Source organism: Sardina pilchardus, chromosome 20, assembly GCF_963854185.1.
Source record: "Sardina pilchardus chromosome 20, fSarPil1.1, whole genome shotgun sequence".
Lineage (NCBI taxonomy): Eukaryota > Metazoa > Chordata > Actinopteri > Clupeiformes > Clupeidae > Sardina > Sardina pilchardus.
The window spans coordinates 15,756,558-15,783,125 of NC_085013.1; the positions used below are offsets into that span (position 1 = coordinate 15,756,558).

Consider the following 26,568-nt stretch of genomic DNA (forward strand, 5'->3'; position numbering starts at 1 on the left):
TTGATGTCTTTTGTTGTGAATGGCCACGCACTGGCCCTTTGGAGGCCACAACTGGCCCTTTTTGCACCACAAAGGTGAGCGGTGTCATTTATGAAGACTTGACAACCATTTCATTTCAATAACCCAACTAGTTGTTTTGTTGGGCCATATCCCATAGTTCATAATCTCATATCTTTTTTTTTTTTTTTAAAGTATATTTTTTGGCTTTTTGCCTTTATTAGTACAGGACAGTGAAGTGGTAGACAGGAAGCAAGTGGGAGAGAGAGATGGGGTGGGATCGGGACATGACCGCAGGCCGGATTCGAACCTGGGTCCCCGTGGGCACTCGGACCCGTAAATGGTACGAGCGCTGTAGCCTGCTGCGCCACAGCGCCCCCCCATAATCTCATATCTTGACACAAGTCAGTTGCAAAATGGATTCCGCTCTTCAAGTTGGTTCTTCTTTCTTACCTATTTTCATTTGTTTAAGATTTAAAAATGGACACCACTCTTTATGTAGTCCCATAACTCAATTTAAAGAGATCAAATTATAATCCATGATCACTTTGGTAGACTTCCCTTAAATTCCTGGAACATCAGTTTGGTGCTGACATTTTCACTGGTCTGTTTATCACTCTGGTTTAGGCTAGACTATAAAAAGCTCAGCCTCCACATAAACAGTCACTACTGGTTTGTTGTACTTGTCACTAGCCCTTGTATCTTTTCATCACCAAAGTTGAGAAACATGAAAGATGTTATGTTATAAATGTTAACTTCTGCAAACGGTTCCAAATAGTTTGAGATCATGCTTAAGATAAAACCGATAATCTATGAAGCTATGGAATGTTGATATTTTGGTAGTTCTTTAAAGTGCAGTGATCTACTGCAGCCTATTGAGCTGCTAGTCTCTAGACTAGAACTCTTGCCTTAACTTCTCTACACTGCCATGATAAAGATCTACCCTGAGGAACCCCCCAGTTTATAAAGAACAAAAGAAGAAATCCCCCCAGAAGGTAGCTTAGGACTGACAATGAGTTGAATGGACGAGGCTGCCTGCTCTGCTAAGTAAATGTGTCATTGCCTTAAAGGTGTCAGGGAGGCCTGGGCAGGGGGGGCAGGATGTGCTGCAGTGCACTATGGTGTCAGAAGAGCACAGCTCTGTCTGAGAGGACAACGGGGCCTCTGCAGCCAGGGGCTGCTGGGAGAGAGGAGGAGGGTGAGGGGAGACGACGACTCATTCCAAGAATTTGGGCCTCATTTGCCTTCGCTCTCCATTTCCACGCTGCTCTGGAGGTCGGGGGGTGGGGGGGTTGGGGGTTGGGTGGGTGGGCTGACATGTCTGATGGCGGGTAACTGTGCAACATGAACAAAACTGTTGTTTGTCAAGAAAAATTCCTCTCCCACACAGTCATGAGTGAGAAAACTTGTTTTTACCATGTTTCCCCCTGAACTGCTGAAATTGTATCTTATGGGTACAAGCATGGAGAAAGGAGCTAAAATGTCTTCAAGGTAGAGGCTTGCATGAAATGGATTTTCCAGCCCAGCCCAGCCCCTGTTACACAAGTAGCATTTAGTCCCGCTCCCACCCTCATCTTTCGAGTTCTGTCGTATTCCTGCCCGCAGCATCCTGCAGGTGGACATGTACAGGGGAGTTTTTCAGTCTTCTTTTTCAGCTCCTGCCCGCCCCATGAAACTGTGCCATGCTTAAAAATCACTGACCTTGCACCTGTTTATGCAAACCATGGGTTACTATTGGCTACGAATAAAGTTTTGTATTTTTGTTGTATTTCACTTCATTTGAAACATAATGTGTAGGACTGGGAGCACACAACTATGCATTCAGGCACACAGATGTGTTTCTGCCCCCCTGCCCGCCCCCCACCTCACTGCAATCATAGCTAGTCCCACTCTTTAGCACCGAGTCGTGAACTCTGCCAGTTCTGGCTTACACCTAAAGGCCATCTCTTTCCCAGCCACAGTTCTAGACATATACACCCAAAGAATGAGGGAGCACCATTTTTGATTAAAAATGCTTATATTCCAATATAGTACACAATCCCCTGTTTAGTCTGCCCTGAAGGACACCGGGGAGGAAAAGCACAAGCTGAAGGCTGCTTCACGGACAAATACACTTCTGAGGACACAACCTGAGTAGTGGGTTACACTCTGTGTACTTCACCATTTTCTCTCTCTCTCTCTCTAAAACACAGAGACACACACAGACACACAGACACACTTGTGTAATAACATTAAGACTACTACTATTGGAAGACAATGGGTGAAGTTTTGGCAGTTCCACTCTCTGAAGTGTCACTTCTGATGTTCTCCTCATGATTTGTAAAAAAGAACTCTATGAAACAGTCTTTTGGTCATGTGAAGATGACCATTCGCCTGCACTCCACCAGGTTTCCCCTTGTAAAAGCAGTCCTCCACTGGTGAGCTTCCCAGTGGCCAGTGAGGGAAATCAGAAGCGCCCTCTGCCTCCACCGCGGCCTTCACCGCGCCCTCTGCCTCCTCCTCTGCCTCCTCCTCTGCCTCTTCCTCCTCCTCCTCCTCGGCCTCTACCGCCACCCCAGCCTCGGCCTCCTGTCTGCAGGTGTCCTGCTGATCGCCGCACTTTCCTCCTCTCCTCGTGGTGGTCCCTCTCCGCCTGCTGCAGGGAGCGCTGCTTGTCAGACTGAGGGAGGGAGGAAGGAGAGAGAGAGAGAGAGACCGGGAGAGAGAGAGAGAGAGAGTTGTAATCATTTAATCATATATAAGCAAATATAAAACACTAGTTTTGCATGGATGTTTTCTACAGGTCTGTCCTCGTTCCTGGTCTAGTGGACAAAGACATGCACTGCGCTACACGTCTGAGAACAACCATGGGACATCTAGGTCTGACAACTGTGTCAATGGTCATGTGATGTGATTTGTGTAAATGGTCACGTGATCCTCGCTTCAGATGTCGGAATGAAAACGGAAGTGTGAATGTAGCCTAAATATTAGCAGAAACAAAAGAACAGAAAAAATGATGAGTGCTTTGTCAAATGATGGGTGCATTACCTAGAACTGATTGTTGCTTGCACTGCACTACTGCACGAAGTTGGAAGAGTTGTCTCCTGACGACTGCTTATGATTTTGTTACAAAGTGTCACTTAGTCATGGCCATCAAGAAAAGCTATGAGACTGGGAAATGCCACACCGATCCTAGCGACAGAGCTGGAAAGGCTTTCAACATCACACCGTCTTTGTAGCAAGAACACTTATGTCACATAGTGGTGGGTGAGATACACCACCCATGCTTCCTCCAGTCAGCACTCATACTGTCAGACTGTGTGTATGTGTGTGTGTGTGTGTGTGTGTGTGTGTGTGTGTGTGTGTGTGTGTGTGTGTGTGTCTGTACACATGTTATAGAATACCATCCAGACCAGAAGTAATCCAAACATAACGTGCCTGAACATCCCGGAGACGGGGTGGTCCTCAAAAGTCGATCTGGTGGCTTCTATTCTTGCACCCATAATTGCCCTCCCCATTTAACTGCTCTGTGTGGAGCCAGGAGTTGGGGAACACTGTCACCCTGCAGAGCCGTCGTGGACCTCCCAGGCAGAGGAGAGGAGAGCCACTTGTCTGTGGCACTGACCTCAGCCTCCGTTTGGCCTCAAACGCCATGGAGAGCCGGGCCAAGGATGCGTGGGGGATTACCAAAGGGATCATCGGGATTAACGCAAACATGACATTTTCGGTGACATTCCCGGCTAGTTCAGCGAGAAAAAGGCAGCCAGACGCACAATTCGCCAGTGGGCCTCCTTCCCCAGGCTCAGCTCAGGACCGAGAGCGCACAGTGTGCCAGAATAGGGGGGAGAGAGAGGGGGAGAGAGGGAGAGATAAACGAGTGACAGAGGAGAGAACAGAGGGGGAGAGAGAAAAGAATGCTGCAGACCAGCAGCATTCTTGGTCAACAAATAGAGGGTCAGCAGAATCCCAAACTATTGGATGCAAAGAGTGAGAGTGAGAGATAGACAGAGGGAGAGAAAGAGAGAGAGATAGACAGAGGGAGAGAAAGAGAGAGAAAGATAGACAGAGGGAGAGAAAGAGAAAGAGAGAGAGAGAGAGAGATAGAAAGAGAGGAGTGTGAGCTCCTGCTTTCCCACACTCGACCCAGCGTGACCTCTTTCACCCACTCAGTGCTCAGGCCATCTGCACACTCCCATGAGAGAGGGAGGAGAGGGAGGAGAGGAAAGGAGGCGGCCACTAGAGGATGACAGCAAGAGGAAAAGGATGGACAGAGACGAGGGTCAACATGTGGCCAGAGGGGGTGTATGTGCGGCGTGTGTGTGTGTGTGCGTCCGTGTGTGTGTTTGTAGGGGACAAACCGCACTCTTCTCTCCGCAATCTCAGCAAGAGCGTTTAGAAATGATATACAGCAACTAAGCTGAATATAACTTTAATGGCCGTGACCTAGCTTTGGTGCTGTGACCTCGCTTTTGGTGGTGTGCACCACGGTGGCCTGCTACATTCTGTCATGTTGCTATGATAAACTCCCTCTGCGTGGCCTACCACTATGTCTTTGGCTGATGACAGGCTCATTTGCACAGCTGGCTACAGCCTAAAATACGACTTCTGGTAACCCCCTGATCAGCTCGCAACCATGTAGTAATGACTACGGCAACCTCAAGCCAACATTTCTGGGAACTTGCACTCGCGTCTACCCTGAAGCAGAAGCTAAACATTGAACATGAAACTAAAACTGATGTAAAGAGAGTGCCATAAGTAGATCGGAGGCCAATATTTCACAATTAACTTACAAAGGACTCGTTTACATTTCCAGGACAGAATGTCATTATCCTCCAGATATATTGTACTACACTGTGATTAAGAATTATTCTGTTGTTTTCTTTACTCATGGTTAATATAGCTGATGTGCGTTTTTAGCAAGCTATTGCGAACCGCATCGCTGACTTCCCCTGAAGGCTTCTCGTCATGACAATACTGCACAACAGCAGTCCTCTTCATGAATTATTAATCATCTTGCTGGCTGTGATCACCTTTGCTGACTAACTCTTGGTGGAAACTCTATCTGCTATTGGCCTATCTGTGACAGACATCTACAACTATCAAATATGGAGACACAGACATACATAGGTGTCAAAGGATTGTAACATGTATCATCATGTCGCGTGAACACTGTGTGCAAATGCATCCGCTCAGTGATCAGTGATATAATGCCACTCGGCTGGGGGACTGCACCACTTACCTTTTTAAGTGTGAACGTGAGCTGCTTGCTGCCGACCGCCGAGTCAGCCAGGTTGGACATGCCCGAGCTCTCATCCAACCTCAGACGCTCCTCCAGGGTGGCCCTGATACAAACACGCACACACGCACAGATATAATTGGAAGTAATGGGAAAACCCCTCTTTAAACAAACATTTCCATTATTGCTGGAAGCATTACACCTCCTTGTTCTAACAATCCCACACAAGCTTTAATAAGTCACGCCGCCGTCTCACCCAGCCACTTGGAAGTGCACAGGTCAGAGTCAAAGGGTGGCGGAGAGAAAGAGATGGTTCGGAGCCTCAGCTATCTGTCTCTGATAGTTTTCACAGAGTGGTGCAAGGCCAATCCAACACGGAACATTCCAGACTTTAAACCCTGAGCAACCCCTGGCCCATCGCAGAGACAGATCAGCACAGCAGGCAGTGTCTCTCCATGCTTGTGACCCTCACCCCCCTCTCTCATGGACAACTCAAGACCAGCCCTCTGTGTGGCGTGTGGGGTGGGGTGGGGTGGGGTGGGGTGACTGTTACACAACAGGGGCAACCCCTACAACAGGCTCTCATCTATATTTGGGCCTCTTCCAGTGGGCCTCCTCCCCTTCCTGGCTCCAGCATGTGTCACCTGTCAATTAACCAATAGGATGTTTCACAAGCCCCTGCCACTCTGGCATTCCAGAGTCCAACAAAGAGGGCCAGATGGACAGGCACAGGCACTAGGCCAAAGGGAACGCAGAGGAAATTGACGGTCTGGCAGAGCACGCTGGTCATTAGGGTATAATCTTTAATCAATGACCCTGCTAAACTACTGAGGGAGCAGTAGAGGGGTGGGGACACTGCCAGCCAAAATGCCTCTCAAATTGCCCCATAATCTTTGGCACAGGGGCAGAGCGGCATTAGGAGACTGATTAAAGGGTTATCAGGGGAAATGGTATGCTGCTGTAGGCTACTGGCTGGGTCCTGCCGCTTATCTCGCTCAGGCAAATCATTTGGAAACGGCCAACTCAGAATTCAGTATAGGGGAAGCTGATACGAGCCAGGTCATAAAGCCAGGCTATTGTCTGGTCCTCCTACCAGAGACTGTACTCTCCCACAACTTCTTTCATCCAATCCTCTGTGGGAACCACACTGGCCTCCACATGTCCGGTTTATCCAGACAGGCCATCCACTGAGGGCCACTACTCACTTTTGGAGCTTCTGCTTGCGCGCCACGTCGCTGAAGCTGCGGAACTCTTCTCCGGCTTTGATCTGGTAGAAGCGCGGCTGGCTCTGTGGCTGGCCCTGCCTCTGGGACGGGCCCTGCTGGCCAGCCGTGGCGCCCGACCGGAGGTCAGCGTCTCGGTCCTGTCGCCGGCCGTCCCTCTGCTGCTCCTGCTGCTGGCGCCTCTCGAAGTGCAGGAGGCGACGCTGCTCGCGCACCTCGGCCACCCAGCTCTTGTCGTCGTCGTCCGAGGAGTCCTCGTCGGAGCTGCCGCGGCCCTCCGGCTCCTCTTCCTCCTCCTGCTGGGCCTTCCTCTGTGGTTGGGGAAACACACCAGATTCCACTCACTGTATTCACATCTGCCAGCACCAGCACAGAATCACCAGCTCACCCAACTAAGAGAAACTGCACGGTGTTGAGATCTCCTCTGGCTATAGAATGGGCACCTTGACTGTTTAACAGGCAGGCTACATCGGGTGCACAACTGAAGCGCTCTATTAGTGTGGCGTAAAAAATATTCCAGAGGACTGATCTATTTTATAGGAATGTCTGTGCCTTAGCCATTAGCCTCAGTACCCATAATTTCCCGACTATTAGCCGCGGCTTATACATTGATTTTGCAAAATTTCTTCCCCTATGAGGTTAATACAGGGGGGCAGTTAATATGGTGTTAATATGGTTTTGTTTCTTTTAACTTGCATAAAACAATGTCCTGCGGCTTCTACACAATGCAGCTTATATGACATGAAATGACTGTAGAGAAGCTCCGCCTCACCTCTTCCTCAGCCTCCATCTCGGCCAGCATCTTCAGCTTCTTCTTCCTCTTCTGGCTGACCTTGGAGACGAGCGGGTTGAGCAGGCGGTACTCCTCGCTCTCCTCGTCCACCTGGTAGTCGGGGTTCTCGAACATCACCTTGAAGCGGTCGTCACTGAGGAGGCTGGTGGAGCCCTGGGGATAACAAATAATCGGGTCAGAAGACAAAGGTGAACGTAGATTACAGAGGACCCATCACCCTGTCTGACATCATGGGTCAAAGCCTGTACCTCAGTGTGTGGCATTTCCTCTTCAAAGAGCTTTGGGCTTGAAGCCCTTTAGCATTACACTAAACAGCTACACACTGTAAATATGCTCTTAAAATGAAAGGAAACAATGTGTTTTCTCAACTAAAACTATAACTATTATACTATCTTTATAAATGTCTGTGTGTCCTCATGCATCATTGTCCCACCTTGGCCTTCTTCTTCCTGGACTTGAGCAGGGCCTCGTCCTCTCCCTCGTCCATGAGCTTCAAGGCCAGCTCCTTGTTCACCTTGGGCAGCTTCTGTCTCAGAGACACACAAGAGTCCGGTGAGAAAGCGCATCACTGCTCCTGCCACACCTCCCACCAGCCGCTCATGAGCCCACCTGGCTCCAGCAGCCAGAGGTAAAGAGGCCAGGTATCAGGTATCTCCCCGCCATTTCACTCAAATTCAGATCAGTTATAGCCAAAACCGCTGGATGTTCTGCCAATACTAGACATGCAGGCCGGGCCCGCAGGAAGTGAGGGAGCTCAGAGTGCTGCACCCCTGTTGTTCCTGCAGCACCCTCTGGTTTTCCTGCCGTGTGATATTCACCCACTAAGCCTATATGTCATTTAAGACAGTGCTATTCATTTATTAAATGATATTGTTTATTAAATAACATATACATCGGGGCAAGTATTTGAACCCATGCTAAAGTTGACTAAAAAGAGGAATATAAAATCTTCTTTTGGAGGCAGGCAGATTTTATCTTTAAATGCCACTTATTTCATGGATCTGGGATACTATGCATCCTGACAAAGTTCCTTTGGCCTTTGGAATTAAAAAAGCCAAGAGATTGGCTCATCGAGCTCAATGCAAATCAAACTAGCTAATAGACTAACTGGAAAAAAAAACACCATACCAATCTCTAGGTAAGGTGAAGGGTATTTGATGATGTGGGGCTATTCTAATTCCAAAGGCCAAGGGAACTTTATCGGGATGCAGCCTATTCCAGCCTATTTACTTTGAATGATGTGAAAGTAAGACCTTAAAAAGCAAACAAAAGTTAAAGGTGGTCTAAGTGATTACTTCTGTTGACGTTCAAACAAAACAGAGAGCTAGCTCGCTACTAACTAAACACCAAACTTGTTTGTGAATGTCTGACATGTAGCTGAAGTGAGTAACGCCAACACGGGCAAAGAAACCAGTAAAAAACAGAAGGCACGCAACACCGGCAATGCTACAGCAGACTCAAACTGCCACCGCGTGTCGATAAGTTGTAATACATTTCACGCAGCTGTGTGAATCACAGAAAGCGCAAATGAAGAGGCCACTTCTAAATGGGACCCACCAAAATATGACAATACCTAGTCTTGGCGATTCTCTTGACAGTAAAGGTTTCTCCCGTGGGTGTCTCCTTGTTACTCTTCTTGTGTCTCAAATTTGGATGTCTATACCACGAATAGGGTTAGCCTACAGTGGCGCTTTCTCATCTACCGTCGGGGAGTTTGAAAAGGAACAAACGAGTCTCAGCCTAAGATCAGATTTTGCTTTGTGTGGGAAAATGGATGTATGGCGTGAGAGCGTGTGTAAACCGAGTGTAAACAGAGTGCGTGTCACACGCTGAATGCGTGTCAGTTCGGAGCTCTGCCGATGTCTTTATGTGTGGCCCCACCCGACCTCCACTGCCCGCCAACGCTACCTCAGCAACCCCAAAGTCGGAATGAATTCAAGCGTCACTGATGCAGGCCTTGGGCTAAGTACATAAACAAACATAACATAAGGAGCACACGGCATGAAAGGAGAAAGTTTTGAAAATCCCCAGCAGAGGAGCACACCTTGAGCTGCACTCGCTGGGCTCTTGATTCATCAATCTTCTGGCGGATCTTGTCCTTGCGGTACTCATCATAGGCAAATGGATTGACCATTGTCTTCACCTGATGGAAAAGCATAACAGGATTCTTTCAGGCCGTTTTCTACAGAGCATATGATATGAGAGCATGTTGTAACTAGCAATCAGTGATTATGTATCAGCATGTTTGACACTTTGAAAACACCGTTTTCACTGTGTGACTCGCAGGGCATGTCAGGTAGGAAAAAAGACAGACATTTCCCACACATTAATATCAACAACTCTGCAACTATGCAGCTGCTCCACACTGACATTGCAGTTCAATTCACCGTATGCAAAACAATCCAGTGATGCTGCATACCAGTGAAGATACCATTGGTCCATTAAATGTTTGGCATTCCAGACACCCTTACAGACAGGCACAGGCACACCTTCACATACCTTATGGTACAGGCGGATGTCCATGAAGAAGCCATGCATGTAGGCTCGCAAGAGGGGTGTGCCAATCAGATGGGTGAGACCTACAGGGTTTATCAGAGGACAGTTAGCTGCGCCACACGCGCACACACACACACACACACAGACCTACAGGGTTTATCAGAGGACAGTCATCTGAACCACACACACACACACAGACAGAGATACCACAACTACCAATGACATTTCCAGCATATTGAGCAAATGTACGACAATTTACAGGATTCTGTTGGATTGAAATGAATGGGTCCTGACATGGATAGGTTGATCAGGTGAGAACCCAAGTTGAGTGCAAAGAAGCATTGAGGAAGCACAGTAGAAAGCCCAGTACAGCACAAGGCCATGAGCTGTGCAAGCGCCCTACATATGCATGTACAGTGGAACGACTCAACAACTGCTAATTGAAATGCGAGGCCGTAAGTCACTGTGCTCTTTCACTGGCTCAGGCAGGAGAGTAATGCCTTTTGCAGGACGCCTGTAATTAAAAAAGCACCAAATCCCTCTTAACAAGTTAGGTCAACCCTAACTTTATGTGTGTGGAACAAAACTCTGACTCTAAGCCATGGATGTGGTTCTTTGGAGAGCCACACACAACTTTCTTTTTTTTTTCAGCTGGCCTCACACCCGTTGTGCTGGAGAGGTCAGATGATCCATTGGGGGAGAGTGTGCGTGCGTGTGTGTGTGTGTGTGTGTGTGTGTGTGTGTGTGTGTGTGTGTGTATGTGTGAGAGAGAGTGAATGAGAGAGGGGAAGAGAGAGAGAGGGAGTGAAGAAATGAGCCTGAGAAACCACCACTCCCCAAGGGTGACTTCCTGCAACGGGGGCCTCAAGATTTACAAGGCCCTTACGTAAAGGCGTCTGGCAGCGCGCCTGATGCGTGTGGGAAAGGTCCTGGGTGGCCCGCTAATTAGCAGTGTGCCAAACGGAGGAGGCTCCGGCGCAGGACGCCCAGGATGCATCGCTGCTGTCTGCGAAGCATGTGAGGGGACGCTTCAAAGTCGGCGGGTGGGGGGCGGCGGAGATCGCTCCTGCTGCCTCCGGGGCGAAATGAAAAAAAAAAAAAAAAAAGCGATGGGAGCGCAGGCATGCAGGTCTCCGCTCAAGGCCTCTCACGCACCAGGATACCTGGACCGTGACTCACCGCCCACATCTGAGGCCTGATGCACAGGTTGGGAGGCAGGGCCGGGCCCCTCGGAGCCGCCAGAGCTCAAACGAGGCACAGCAGAATCAGCCACGGAAAAATCGGCCTTTATCCAGGTAAAGTCCGTGGGAACAAAAAGACTGCATACCGTCTGCTGACGTCTGCCCGCCACCCGGCGACTGCAGGGCTGAAAACGGTTTGGTTTGCGTGGACTCAAAATGGTCTCCCTCTAAGACTTGGAGTGAACAATGGCTGACCAAAACCCACACACTCTGCCTAAAGCACTAGAAGCTCTCGCTTTTCATGGGACGCCAACCCGACAGTGTTGCTTGGTTTGCCACCAGGTTTTTCCTGCGGCGCAACAAGGCGTTCTCTCATCCTGTGTGTGACGAAAAGCAAGTCCAACGAAAACTCTGGACCGCTCACTCACGCTGTGACATAACTACCTCTCTCGAGAACGTTTGTAGAAACGAAAAAAAAGGGGGGAAAAAGCAAAGCCAATAAACACTTTGACCAGGGCCATAAACACTACACCCGAGACGGTCATCTGGGCTTCCTTTATCCGGAAATTAAACTATTTTCATGAGAACCTGAGGAGCGCCGCAAGACTAAACAAAAGAGAGGAATATCGAACAAGTGAACCCTCATGACGTCACGGCGAGTGTCCTGTTTAACTAAGGCTTCCCTTGCAATAACTTACTGAGCGAGAGGTCAGGGGAGGCCAGCGGGCTGACGGAGGAGAGCGCTCCCTCAGTGAAGCGCGAGAAAGCGCCGAGGCTTTGACCCCGTGAAGGGCTCGTGTGTCAGTATGAGAGCCAGGCCCGGCGAAGAGTGTGTATGTATGGATATAGCTGTGCCTGTGAGTCTGTGCGTGAGAGAGAGAAAAGGGAAACCGGGTGAGTGTGTGTGCGTGCCTAAAGCTGGTGTGATCAAAGAGGGAGGAAAAAAAAAAGACAGACATCCCTCCTCCCCCTCCGCCTACTGTTATACAATCCCAGCATTCCACAGCTGTGGCGGGGCTTCCCTCCAGGCCCAGCTGCCCCCCCCCCCACGCCGCCCCCCCAGCCCAAACCCTCACCCCCATTCCCATGCTATGCGCCTGTCATTGGAGCTCATCTCCTTTCTGCTGATGGCTGCACTACTGCCTTGCGCCATCTCCTCCACGCTTCCCACCTTCCTTCCTCCCTCCCTGGTCTCATCTCGTCTGGCTGCTGTGGAGGTGTCTCTTTCCTCCCGCCTGCAGATGCTATCAGCGTTTTGCTGCTGGCGGTGCGGGGCTGAGTTTCAGCAGGCCGCCTAAACCAGCAGGATTTCTTTCCTGCACCTGGCACCACTACACACGGTGGGCCACAAAAGGGGGTATTAGGGGACTAGGCCATCATAAATTTCAGCCTCTGCTGATGGTGTAACCTAATGTCTGGTGGAGGCTAATGTAACCCATTCATCAGGAGATGCCTGGGAGAATCAGCTATGCGAAACCTCTTACCTCTCTGTAGAGAAACAGGCACACAGAACACTGCCCTAGGCAGTGCAATGGACTCCATCTCAAAGTGAGGCACGCTCTTATAAGACACTCTCTGTGGGCCAATGAGGACCAGCTGTATTTCTCCATTTCCACATAATCTGAAGGACCACACAAATGGATTCAGAGAAATCAAATAAATAAATAATACAAATGTACCCAGGTTTTCCAGGTCTTTCTGGGTGACGAACTTGTAGTCGTCGTAGACAGTGGTCTCCGGGTTCTCCTCCAGCTCCTCGGTCAGGTTGTCCAGGAAGGAGCACCAGCGCGGAGCAGGGCCAAGAGCCTGTGGCACAGAGGACAGCCGTGAGTGACCAGTGGGCAGAGCAGACAGGGAACTGGGCCCCTACATCCACACAGGTCTCCCCACACCAACAAGCATCAGCATGAAGGACCTCCACATGGTAGCAGGCCAACACTTATCTCCAGGGATGACATATTTGTTGAGTACATTTCAGTGTTTTTGGTAGACTGTGAAATATTACATTTCATTCCAGTGTTTAGCCAGGCTTATACAAGTGACTGAAAAAGGACACGAGGAGAAGGGAAACAAATACTACATGTCCTTATTAACCTTGCACTGTTGAGAACTTAACACACCATTTCTAACCTTAAATCCAGTACCTGGCCTGTAGACCCGTTCACAATTTGGTGTTGGGGGAATTTCTCATTTGAACTGAGTTAGTAGGTCCCTAGACATGAAAAATCACAGAGGTGCTCGTCCGCCATAGTGCCACGAATGATGTAGGCTTATAACCTGACTTTCGCCAGATCCTGTAGTTCGCTGTCTGCTTCACACAAGGATCTGGGACTTCTCGATAGGAGATGTATTTCTGAAGGCGGGTCCTTGTAAAACATCCTCGCATGTGATTTGATAAACCACTTGCCTGTTATCTTGAATGACGTGCTAGGCTTCTTCAAGTTCTTGCCAAACCCGGTCGGAAGAAGAGTAAAAACATCCTTGCCACCAATAAATGTCTTCAAAACTATTCTCTGAAAGAATGAATACTCGATAGATTCGACAAAACGGTTGAAATAGCAGAATCAATGTCAGCACAAGACTCCTCGCTGCGTGCTGCCATTGTTATTTGAATCAAACACTCGCTTCGGCGCTCCTGATTGGCTGCTCATTTTTTGATCACTGGCACAGGGGTTTGGATTGCCCTCGCTTCCAGACCCTTGTGTGGAGCTCAGCGAAACGCCTCTGGTGGAGCATGGCGGAACTACAAGGGTCTGGCGAGAGTCAGGCTAGTAGGCTTATGGTCAAATCAAAAAAGGCCATCATCGGCTATGATGAAAATCCAACTTTTTTGTTTCTGGACGTTTTGTTTCTTTGTTTCCCAACGAGACTAGGCACTTGTCTGTACAAAGTATGAACATTTGTATCATAGTTAGAGTCACCCGCGCACCCATTACTCTGAATTACTCGCAAACCGTGATCGCACAGATATGGCACGCATATCAGATGAAAGAGGAGACACAGAGCTATCCATCGATACATCCTTCTAGGTTATACAACAGAGGAAGTGACAGCAAAATAATAACTTAATTGTTTTATGTGCTTTTGTGGCATAGTATGTTCATAATCCAACGCTATTATGTGTTTCTCTATGGCAAGGCACAAATAATTATATATTTATAATTATAATCCAGTTTTGAGATCCTAGCAAATTCCAATTCAAGACTCATATTGCATACTCATATTGCATCCGTAACAAGATGTGTACAAAGTTGCACAAGTTACAAAATGCAACACGTGTCATGTGCAGCGTCTCCTCCACTCTCGCACGCATCACACTGCTCTGCTGTATACGGTACATTGTGTAGCCTAGAATAAACAAACAACGTAGTTTACATGCTTGGTCCTTGTTGCATTATTCGGTAACACTTTACTTGACGGGTTCGTTCATAACACATTCATAACAGCTGTCATGAACTGCACATGAAGCATTCATGACTGTTTCATGAAATATGACTCAACATTCATACCAACCCTTTCATGAATGTGGAAGACAAAACGTCAAAAACTTGTCAAAATAAAAGTCCAACAATGGCAAAGCAGCATTGCTGTCTTTTTTGTTTTAGCCAACCTGCTCATGTCACATTTTAGTCAAAGGGGAAATCCAGTGTCCAGGAGAATTTAGTTTTTTGTTTGTCTGCTTGTTTATTTTATGATAGTAACCTCTGAAGAATGCATAATTGTCTGCACCAATGACTGTATATAGATATATAAAACAGTCATGTCAAACCATTCAGAGGTCCACAGATGGTCAGTAGTTCACTTCCCAGTATGATGAATACTTCACAACTCGTATAGTAAAGTGACATTCGAAGTAGACTTCATAAAATATTCATGAGATGTTTACAAATGCTGGAGAGGATTCATAATACCCTGTATATGGATTACTAGATTGTTGGACTTTTATTTTGACAAGTTTTCGTCGTTTTTTTCTTCCACATTCATGAAAGTGTTGGTATGAATGTTGAGTCATGTTTCATAAATCAGTTATGAATGCTTCATGTGCAGTTCATGACAGCTGTTATGAATGTGTTATGAATGAACCCGTCAAGTAAAGTGTTACCCATTATTCATTAGGATAATTAAGATACAGATTTCTGTAGTTCAAACAACTCAGATTTGTAGTTAGAACGTCAATTATAGCGGCTCACGTATTATAAAAATTGTCAGGTTTAAATCGGGCTCGGGCTCGTTATTACAGTTACTGTGTCGGGCTGGGCCGGGTTCGGACACAAAGTGCACGGCTCGGGTCGGGTCGGGCTTGATTTTTTGGGCCCGATCTAAACTCTAACTCTGTCTAGTGCACAGTATAAGGGCAGATTGTACATTTGAGTTACTTTGCATGTCTTTCAGAGAGAGGAAAATGACCTTGACCATGACCTTTCAAGGTCAAAATCACCCAATATGGTCATAACAATACCAACAATGAATTCCACATACCATAAGTCTAAATTGATGTATTACATGTATGCATATACATTCAGAAACAAAAAAGTTGGATTTTCATCCTAGCCGATAATGGCCATATTTGATTTGACCATTACGTAATTCGTGGCGCTATGGCAGACGAGCACCTCTGTGATTTTTCATGTCTAGGGACCCACTAACTCAGTTCAAATGAGAAATTCCCCCAACACCAAATTGCAAACAGGTCTACAGGCCAGGTCCAGGATTACTTCCCAGACTGGTATCCGCACATGAGTCTAGTCAGGGGGTATTTCTCTGAATATTCTGATAAGTATCTGCCATGGTCACGCATGAACATCTCAGTGCCATCCACAAACACACTGCTGTATTGTGTCAACACATTCCTTCCAGAAAGCAATGATGGTGGCTTTGCACAAGGGGCTTGGCTGACACCATCATCAACGTGACATGTGCAAGGGAACGTTTAAGATGAGGGCATGGGCTTGGTACCAATGCCTGTGGACAGCATGAGGGGGAGTAATCAGGTCTTGTGGTTCTTCAGCTGTTTCACAGGAAAAAGCCCAAAGGAGGGAGACTGGGTGGGTAGTCATCTGAGCATGACGATAAGTATTGTATCTCGCTCTCTTCCATGTTTGTTTTGGAGGTGATAGTCAATGGAAAACAAGTTCAATGTTAATACAAGTAAAAGACACTTAAATACTTACTGGTATGTACAACGTGTTCATCTTGGGATCTTCATTGGCAGTAAAAAGCATACCTACACACAAAGAGGGTATATGAGTATATGCCAGTAAAATAGAATGTGTGAGTGTCAGTGACAAAGCAAAGGTCTGTAAAACAGGTTACTCCTAAGAAATGAAATCCTTCCAATTCACAAGAATTCCAGGCATTTTCCCGACTCTTATCTAACAACAACTGTACAGTCCCAACCCATATGCACCACCATCTCCAACCTAGTCACGTACGTGTACAGGCCAAGGCATCTGGAAATATCAGACACCATTTGTCACTGGATATCAAGTGTTCTCTTCAGCCGTTGAATTTCTCAAATAAACAATGAACCTCGTCATACTCTTGACACTCCAACCAAACTAAGAATGTCCATCAGGTGAGAGTGCCCAGTTAAAGGTTAAAGGTTAACATCTCCCAGTCAAACTAGATATAAAAGAGCCAAAGGTCAGAAGAGTTTAGTCTTTCAAACACTGAATGCTTAAGTCCCAGTCCCTTATCCTGTTTAACACTTTAGTTACATCAGCGGACAACCACTAAATTATCTTTCTCTCACACAAGCAGCTGACCCAAATGTAAAAAGTATTGACAGTGTTCTGCCATCTAGTGTTTACAAGAAGCATTACACCCGGGATAATAATGACGGCTGCATCACCAAGACAGAGGGCTTTCGGTACATGAGCCAAGGGAGGTTAAAATATGCCACAAATCTAGAACTCAGTAAGCTGTGAACAATCCATTTTCCACAGCAGACAGCTTAATAGACTTCTCAGAAATAAAAAAGTCAAGAATTTATATATAAAAAAAATCTAACACTAATATGACACAGTAGCTCCAAATTTGGCAGCGATGCATCACCAAAAATATGGCAGAGCATGCACAGTATTGCACAAAAGAATTGCCAGCAGCAGGGTGTGATCATACGCAATAAGAGGGTTGAGCCAGGTTGGATTCAATTAATGAAGGGTTTGGTTAAAGCTGACCAATATCAGTGTTGAGCAATACCTTTAAATGAAATGTGTCAGGTGCGATTACAGTAGTCTTTGAAATCTCATTATTGTGCATCTGAATAGTTTTTCATGTAAGAATGATATGTAGGCCTGGCATTTCTTCAGCTCTTCCAAGCAATAACATGTTGAGCGCTGTGTCTCCTCATACAGCTGCCAAGTAAAAGGTCAGTGCTGAAGATGTCCAAAAACGGTCATATCAGATATGTGGTGACAGGGACTACCGGAGAATAGGAATATGAATATGGACTTCAGCAAACTGAATGGCCAATACAATTCTGGTGAGAAATAAACTTTGACAGGACTGATACTCACCAGAATTTGGGTAGATACAAACATCATTGATGTTGCTCTGAGGTTCCACAGTAGAGAATATTTTACCCTGCAAAAACAAAGTATGCCAAAAAGGTTTGTAAAGAACATCAAACATTTTTTAAATGATTTATAATAGCAATTTCTGTACATATGTGATGGGATTCTGGTAACCTTTGACTAAGGCAAGGCAACCAATAGCATATGTTTTGAATAAATTGTCAGATTCAGAAGCAAACAACCTCACTCAGGATATTTACACTTCATTGTAAATGCGGGCGGCCCAGCTTACAAGAGGCAGAGTTGGGATATGTCATGCCATGCCAGTCACAGCAGGACACAATATATGTGCCACATCTATATGTGCTACTTCATCAAATGTACTGTACAGTATATTGGATATCTTAATATCATATAAATGTTATGTCATCACACAGATTAGAACTTTAATGACAATATTTGATATAATTAAGCTGATGATACACAAGGCAATATACTGCTGGCCAATCTTCCTGAGTATTGTTGTGATGGCACACTCCCATTGATACTGTACACCATTTATTTCTTTTGAGCATCAGTAAGCACATTTTCATGAACATCCAGTGAATCCAGTTGTGTGGTTGCCTAACAGCAATGCTCAAAAAGTTGGCAACAGAGTACAGATACTGAAAACATTAGGTGAGATGTTGGTGTTTATGATATGCCTATAGGGTAAAATGGGCTATTACTGCTAAACATATTGTTGAGCATCCATACTAGAAATGAGGAACAGATCATGTATGGTCATTCCTCAAAACCTCATCATCTCATCTATGTCCACATTATCATTTTTATCTAAAGTTTAGTGTCCACACTACTGTACACTGAAATACCACAGAAGTGCTTGCTGGTGGTGGTTTCGGGAACACTACATTTTATCAGTGTGATGGCAACCACACCTCATCATGCATGAAGTTCTCCATTTCCCTTACACATACTGCAACACAAACCCAGAGTTTTAAAATGTATCTTCCTCTGAGATCTTTTTGAAATGTATTTTCAGTGACAAAATAAGTCGTTTTAATTGCAACGGAATGGCTAGGAGGAGAAATAATTGTGTGCACTTAGATTCACCTAACTTAATGTGGACAGGACCTAGGTTATTAACTTGCAGTACAGTTCCGTTTAACGTTACACCCGTTTCCATGACCTGAGCATGAAGCATACGGAAATCGACCATAAATGGATTGCTAGTGCTAAAGGGAGGCAAGTCTCAGCAATGCCTTATTCACCCATCCATGAAGCTCACCTCATGGGGAGGAGCCACCTGTGTGTGAGAGCGCCTCTCTTACCGTGTCCTTGTGCCACATCTTGATGATCTTGGAATCAGCAGAGATCACCAGGTCCAGCTGCTCGTGGAAGTTGAGGGAGTGGATGGGAAGGCTGTAGTAATGGTCCTTCACTAGCAGTGGCTGTGACGAGCGCAGGTCATACAGGAGGACCTGCCAGATGGGCCAAACAGGTTAATCTGTGGTCACCACAACTAGCTCGGGGGGGGAGAAGTAACACTCAAAAGTACAGCTCTGGAAAAAATGAATGTCACTCAGCAACTGTAGGATGACATCATATATTCATTTCCAGAGCTGTATGTCCATTGAAAAATAAGTCCACCTGTTTGGCCATGTGGTCTATAAAGCATCCACTCACCTGACCAGTGCTGGTTCCCACTGCCATCCCGAGGGCACTATTAAATTTGAGAGCAGTAACTGATGGCAAGCCATCAACTCTGTCAAAAGTGCATGCACACAGACACAGACACACACACACAGACACACACACACACACACACACACACACACACACACACACACACACACACACACAGGTTTTGGATGTAATGAGAGTATAGTAAAGTATACTGAAAACAGCTGTATCTGTAATGGTGATGGCAGAAAAATAAGAACTCCACGAGTCTGAGCACTCACTCTGTGCTATCAGTCACACTGCTCAGGGCACAGTCTAGAATGCTCACACAATTCCTGGCACGCGGATCCCAGCATTCAACCTTGCCCTGCAAAACACACATATAAACACTATTCACATTGCCCACCTATACCATCAAGAGGTCTACAGTACATAGTTACAGTTACAGATACGGCAAGTCTTCAACTTCACCTACCTCTATTGTCCCAGTTGCAAACAGGTGATGAACAGGGTTGATGTCACACACATTGTGCTCTCTGTAGACAAGACACCAAAAACCATCCAAGAGGGTAAAATGGTGAGAGTGGAAAAGTACTCAGATGTTCAACATATCTCTGACATGATTAGAGGTCATTTGTTCTAACAGATGGGACTATATATGAACTATATATGAAAATGGAAACTTCAGAAGAGAGCATGAGGAAGTAGACACAGACAGAACATGAGCGGGCCAGGTACTGGTGCTCCACCTAGTGGGGGGATACTCACGCTGCACTGGTCTCAAGAGAGTTGAGGAAACGGCCTTGTTCCAGATTCAGTCTGTATACTTCAGAACTGGAAGAGTAGATCAAAACAATGTACACTGCATTACATGTCAGAGGAGGAAGCGATTCATCCTCATGCCTTTCCATTACACTACATAACATTTGGCTGACGCTTTTTCACCAAAGCGACTTACAACATGGTAAAAACATTACGTTTTTTAAGAGCAATTCTAACAATACATTTACAACAACAACAAAAAAATCACAATAAGTGCATTAAATGAGTAGTACGTGCATCAATGAGTTCATTCATTATTTTTTTTTCTAGTTGTAAGCAGTGCTATGAGTATGCAATTCATGCCTGAATTGTGCAACACACTTGCAATGAACCTTACCTGGCCCCCACAAAATACAGGTCACAGGAGGGGTAGTGATAGGAGAAGTCTCGTCCAAACTTTGGAATTCGAGTTTTGTAGTAGAATCCGTGCTGGGAGTGAAAGGAAACGTAGCGGTCCATATGGAGTAACACCAGCTGCACCCAAATGGAACACATGAGTGTACAATAAGAAAATTACTACATGCATGGGAAATGGTAAAAAGTACAACTAAACACACAGATAAACGTCCGCATATACAATAAGGACTATATCTATATCTATCTATATATTTATCTATATATGTAAGATTGTAAGGGATAATCATCGCGACGCGCCGTGTGTTTATAAGAAAATAATGCACGTTCGAAGTGGTAATAAAGTCCCGACGCCGCAGGCGGAGTTTTGTTCAGCTAGCCTATTAGCCTGTTTGATGCTCATTGAACTCAATGCAAATCAAAGCAGCTAATAGGCTAACTGAACAAAACCGAACAAAACACTATGCCAATCTCTAGGTATGGTGCAGGGTGTGTGATGATGGGGGGCTATTTTAGTTCCAAAGGTCAAAGGAACTTTATCAGGATGCATAGTATCCTGATTCCATGAAATAAGTGGCCTTTAAAAATAAAAAACTGCCTGCCTCAATGCTAACCCTATGTGTTAAATTCCCATAGGGTTACATAGGGGTGCCAATATTTTTGACCCCAGTATTTTGGGAAGAACATTTATTTATTTATGATACATTATTCATTATTCCATTTTCAAAAGATGATTTTATATTCCTCTTTTTAGTCAACTTTAGCATGGGTGCCAACAATTTCAGCCATGACTGCATATATATATATATATATATATATATATATATATGTATATACATATTTCTTACCTTGGAATAGTCATCAGAAAGGATGTCGAAGGTAACAACTGAAAAAGAAAATAAACAGCATCACTGTAAAAACTATAATTCATACTAGGGTCGCACGATACCGTAATCAGGTATCAGGTCAATACTGTGCTCGTGCCAATACAATGCGGCTATCCAATTAAATATCTATATCTATCTTCGCATCTTTCCAAACGAATCTTTGTGAAGACTTCAAACAAATTACCTGTATTATTCAAACAATGCTAGCTTCAAAATGTTGTCCTCATTTTTTTCCAACTGCGTTACAGTTAGTAACTTAGTTTATAGCATAGAGCCTACATACATTGTACAGTAATCATGCATTCGTGTGACAGCATTAAGTGATAAAACAAAGGCACACCAACGCAGGGAGACACATGAACATAAATAGACTATCAAAACAAATGATTGAAAAACACCACTTCCAATGACCCATGCCTACTTATGCATATTTTCAAAAATGTCAAGGGCCACAACATCATTTGTTCTTTCATGGATTTCAAGGACCAGTCTAGTCTTAAACAAACAAGTTTGTCCGTAGTGTCACACAAACACACACAGTGAAATGTTTGAGCATGCAACATGGGAAAACAGGATATTTCCATGACCTCTGCATCATCAGAGTCTAGCCTTAATCCCAATGCACACCAAGTCTACAGGCAGACGTCTGATAAAGTCAGGCCTGTTGATAAGCGTATGTGGCTCAAATCAGCGTGGGCCCGTGGGGTGTGAAGCACCTTTTTCTACAGCCAGTTCAACATTTCTCACTTAACATGATTGTTTTGAATAATGACAGTCTACAGCAGCTTCACTGACGCTGGAGCTCAATAGATATTACAGTGAACTGAACATTAGGGCTGCACAGTTAATAAACCTTTTAGTCACAATCACCATTTTGGCTTTCCATGGTCAAATTTGCGTGATCTAGCAATATTAAAAACGCATGCTCCACCCATAGAACGCTCCACTACAAAACAATTCAAGCACTCCTTAAAGGGATATTCCGCCATTTTTGGAAATACGCTCATTTTCCACCTCCCCTCGAGCAAAACAATCGATATTTACCTTGTTCCCGTTCATCCAGCCATTCTGTGAGTCTGGCGATACAACTTTTAGCTTCAGCCTAGCATAGATCATTGAATCGGATTAGACCATTAGCTTCTCGCCTGCTAGCTTCATGTTTAAAAGTGACTAAGATTTCTGGTAATTTTCCCATTTAAAACGTGTCTCCTCTCAAGTTAGAAAGTGCAATAAGACCAACTGAAAATGAAACCTGGCGTTTTTCTAGGCTGATTTGACATGGAACTACACTCTCATCTGGCGTAATAATCAAGGCAACTTGCAAACGTACCATAGGCGCAGTGATATCTTACGCAGCATCTGAAAATAGTCCCCATAGACAACAAGCAGTAGTAGTGCCAGTAGCTGCAAGTTGCCTTGATTATTACGCCAGATGAGAGTGTAGTTCCATGTCAAATCAGCCTAGAAAAACGCCAGGTTTCATTTTCAGTTGGTCTTAATGCACTTTCTAACTTGAGAGGAGACACGTTTTAAATGGGAAAATTACCAGAAATCTTAGTCACTTTTAAACATGAAGCTAGCAGGCGAGAAGCTAATGGTCTAATCCGATTCAATGATCTATGCTAGGCTGAAGCTAAAAGTTGTATCGCCAGACTCACAGCATGGCTGGATGAACGGGAACAAGGTAAATATCGATTGTTTTGCTTGAGGGAAGGTGGAAAATGAGCGTATTTCCAAAAATGGCGGAATATCCCTTTAAACCTGTTTGACCATGTGCCTGCATGTAGGTAAAAAATCAAATGTGTGGCACAGAAGTGAATCATCCGTTGTTTCAGAAATATTTCTGCAAGTGAGTTGACCAAGAACAAGTGAAGCAAAGTAGGGCTTTCAACTCATACCATGAAACATATAGGTCTATCACACAACCTCACACGCCTTCCCCCCCCCTGTTAACCTTTAGTCCTTGCTTGTTTCCTCTGATGTAGACTATAATAAGAGTTGAGCTTACGACGGGGTCCGGAATTCTGTTCATGTAACTTACAGACATATGTGTATGCGTTTCAGGACACAACACTAAAAACGAGTGAACAATAGTTAAAATGTAGACTACGTATTAGACGGGACTCCATACAACCAGCTACATTGCCTTGTTGTCGTCATTATAGTGCATATGAGAGGTATCTCAAAGTCAATACTTACCATCAGAATCCACACACCTCTCAAATTTCAAAGATAGCTGATAAGTGTCATAGCAGCGTATCCTGGGTTTGTAGGTGCCTACAAAATCACGTGAACAAGTGACAGGTTACACTACTTATTTCAATGAAGGCAGCATTAAAACATAACAATGGCTTCAGATTTAAAAAGAAACAAATAAACAAACACGACTAATATGTCATATATTTATAATCTCTCAGGCCATGGTTATGTTGTAAGGCTTACCTGCAGCCAAAATGTACTGCCCATCCCGTGACACTTTTAGCGAGGTACACACTGTAGGCATCTCAAAATCCTGTATGAGTTCAATCCTACGTTGGATATCTAAGGAAAAACACAATGTTCAGTGAATCAACGCAACATGCAATTGGCCACAGACCATACATGACGTGTACGGTCATACCTTAGAACTCAACTGACAGATTAGAATGAGTACTAGGACAGGCATTGATCTGACATAAATAGGCTATAGATGCTAGATAACAAAGAAATAAAAATACATGGTAACATTATTGAATGACCTGTAGAATGGGACTGTAATGAAACAAAAGTTATAATCCCAATCCCAATGATAAAGCGTGTGATTCCATCATGGGTCATTCCACGCCAAATCAACCAGAGCCCACGCACTTGCGTCTCAAAAAAATCTGAAAAAAATACCATGTGTGCCTATGTTACCCAGGAGACACTCTGTAAAATGTTTTTGTGCTAAGATCAATACTTTTCAAGTAACAGCCAGTTTTACAGGGGGAGGGGGGTGTCAAATTTGTTCTGCCTCTTTTTTTTGTCAAAGTTCACAAGCCCATTGCTCAAGAACTAGAATCTGTAGGAGGCTCAAATTTTGCAGGCTGGTGCATAAATAGGAATAGTATGCAGTAAAATCACCACGAGTAGTCTGGATGATCCTGCATGGTCATAGCAGTCCCTCAAAGTTGATCAACATTTTATTGGAGTTTTTGGCTGGGTTCTGTTTAGGCCTTCAGAAGACACATTTTTACTCAACATAGACTCTTGTTTTTTTTCTCTTATTGAGATAAGTAGAAACACTCTCCGAAAAAGCAATGAAGAGAAAAGAAAATCCATCAGGGACTGAACAGCAGACCTCACAAGTTTGAAAAATAAATTTGGATCTCATATTCAGAGCACCCTAACACCTTTTGGGAATATACAAATATTTTTTTTATATTTTTTTCTATAATCTGCATTACCTCTTCTTTTTAAAAACACCAATTTGACTTGTCTTATGCAAATCTTTCTTTTTCATTTCCCACCCTGAACAAGGGCAAAATGCACCATAGAGATCTATTGAGAGATTTGTTTTGTATAGAGTAACCACTAGGTGCCACTAAAATCACTGAATCACTGAAATTGCAAGGTGGGGACAAAACATATTGATCTCAATGGTGCATTTTGTCCATGTTTAGGGTGGAAAATGAAAAAGAAAGATTCGCATAAGACAAGTCAAATTGGTGTTTTTAAAAAGAAGAGGTAATGCAGATTAACGAAAAAAATATAAAAAAAATCTTTGTATATTCCCACAAGGTGTTAGGGTGCTCTGAATATGAGATCCAAAATTATTTTTCAAACTTGTGAGGTCTGCTGTTCAGTCCCTGATGGATTTTCTTTTCTCTTCATTGCTTTTTCGGAAAGTGTTTCGACTGATCTCAATAAAAGAAAAAAAATCAAGAGCCTATGTTGAGTAAAAATATGTCTTCTGTAAGCCTAAACAGAGCCCAGCCAAGAACTCCAATAAAATTTTGATCAACTTTGAGGGACTGCTATGACCATGCAGGATCATCCAGACTACTCGTGGTGATTTTACTGCATACCATTCCTATTTATGCACCAGCCTGCAAAATTTGAGCCTCCTACAGATTCTAGTTCTTGAGCAATGAGCTTGTGAACTTTGACAAAAAAAAGAGGTAGAACAAATTTGACACCCCCCTCCCCCTGTAAAACTGGCTGTTACTTGAAAAGTGTTGATCTTAGCACAAAAACATTTTACAGAGTGTCTCCTGGGTAACATAGGCACACATGGTATTTTTTTCAGATTTTTTTGAGACGCAAGTGCGTGGGCTCTGGTTGATTTGGCGTGGAATGACCCTCATACAACTTCACACAAGTCCATACAACTCACCAACATCACTTTTTTGCAAAGCCCTTTTCTTCCGGTCTGACAACCACTGCAGCAAGGAAACATAAACAATGGTTAGTTCTGCTCAAAGCCATTGTAAAGCATGAGCCGTGTGTTGACATTGTAACTTAATATAACATTAGCTGGCACTCGAAAGACATGGAAGCTAGTCAAAACAGCTAACGTAGCTTAAAGTTAAAGTCATGAAGAAAGTTTGAAAGTTTGAAAAGCTCTGGTTTGAATGACAACGCTTATTTAAGATATGACTACAGTTACAACTTTCTTAATTTAACCCACATTTTACGACACTAATATATTACAACACAATGCATTAAGATACATGTCAGGCTAAAACGTGTTACTGTTAGCTAGCTGCTGAACAGCATCTTACCTCTGGCAGTGATTTTCCATGGCTCAGATTGTAAATCTTCACGTCATTTACGGTGGATACCTGCATGGCTATATTTGTCAGATTCACACACAAACCATACTGTAATATCTAACTAATGTAAGAAATTGTACTGTAGGTTAACTACAGTGACTTCACTCATGCTTTCCACGTTGAGTCAACAAGAGGATGTGATGTGCACCATTAATTGCGGCCCGTGTGAGACACTTGAGGCCCAAAGTAGTTCCGCAACATCGCAAGCGGACAGACCATTTTTGTGTTGCACATTTGCCAGGCCCCTCACATCAAAGCCATCGATATGGCTTTGCCTCACATGAGACACGGGCTACTTTACTTTGACCATGACATAAATTTGATCAAAGACAGCTTCAAATTTGTTTTTACTTAGGTTATTCTGGATCTCGCCTTTATTTTAAAAACAGAAAAATCCAACCTTTAAGGGCACCAATTTTCTTCATTTGTTTTAGTGAATGAATATAATAATATGTAATAAATACATTTCTTCCTGAAAATACATGGGGCATAAGTGCGCACACCCCAAAGACAGGCATTTTTTTTTTTTTAAGGCCAGATAGGCCAGGCTATTTCATGGACCCAGGATCCTATGCATCTTAAATTCCCTTGGCCTTTAGAATTAAAATA

General features: G+C 44.5%; 1 protein-coding gene across 1 annotated transcript; it reads right to left on the reverse strand.

The window, feature by feature from the left end:
* Positions 1 to 1,995: 1,995 nt before the first annotated feature.
* Positions 1,996 to 26,087, reverse strand: nol10 (nucleolar protein 10). The gene is made up of 21 exons (XM_062523006.1): positions 25,909 to 26,087; positions 25,521 to 25,566; positions 23,609 to 23,707; positions 23,366 to 23,443; positions 21,128 to 21,165; positions 20,263 to 20,399; positions 19,872 to 19,937; positions 19,579 to 19,639; positions 19,385 to 19,470; positions 19,107 to 19,185; positions 18,752 to 18,901; positions 17,424 to 17,490; positions 16,077 to 16,129; positions 12,585 to 12,711; positions 9,728 to 9,807; positions 9,273 to 9,371; positions 7,662 to 7,754; positions 7,208 to 7,381; positions 6,418 to 6,746; positions 5,216 to 5,318; positions 1,996 to 2,656 (listed from the first exon to the last, which is right to left on the reverse strand). Exons 1-21 carry the CDS (start codon positions 25,972 to 25,974, stop codon positions 2,444 to 2,446), a joined length of 2,244 nt encoding a protein of 747 aa, XP_062378990.1. The 5' UTR covers positions 25,975 to 26,087; the 3' UTR covers positions 1,996 to 2,443.
* Positions 26,088 to 26,568: the final 481 nt, after the last annotated feature.

What these genes read in the sequence shown, in the direction of transcription:
- nol10 (XM_062523006.1), bottom strand. Translation starts at nt 25,974, where the DNA reads ATGCAGGTATCCACCGTAAATGACGTGAAGATTTACAATCTGAGCCAT. An exon ending in AGTGTGACTGATAGCACAGA is followed by an intron (nt 19,186 to 19,384) that starts GTGAGTGCTCAG and finishes CACTTTTGACAG; the next exon opens with AGTTGATGGCTTGCCATCAG. An exon ending in GAAAGACCTGGAAAACCTGG is followed by an intron (nt 9,808 to 12,584) that starts GTACATTTGTAT and finishes TAAACCCTGTAG; the next exon opens with GTCTCACCCATCTGATTGGC.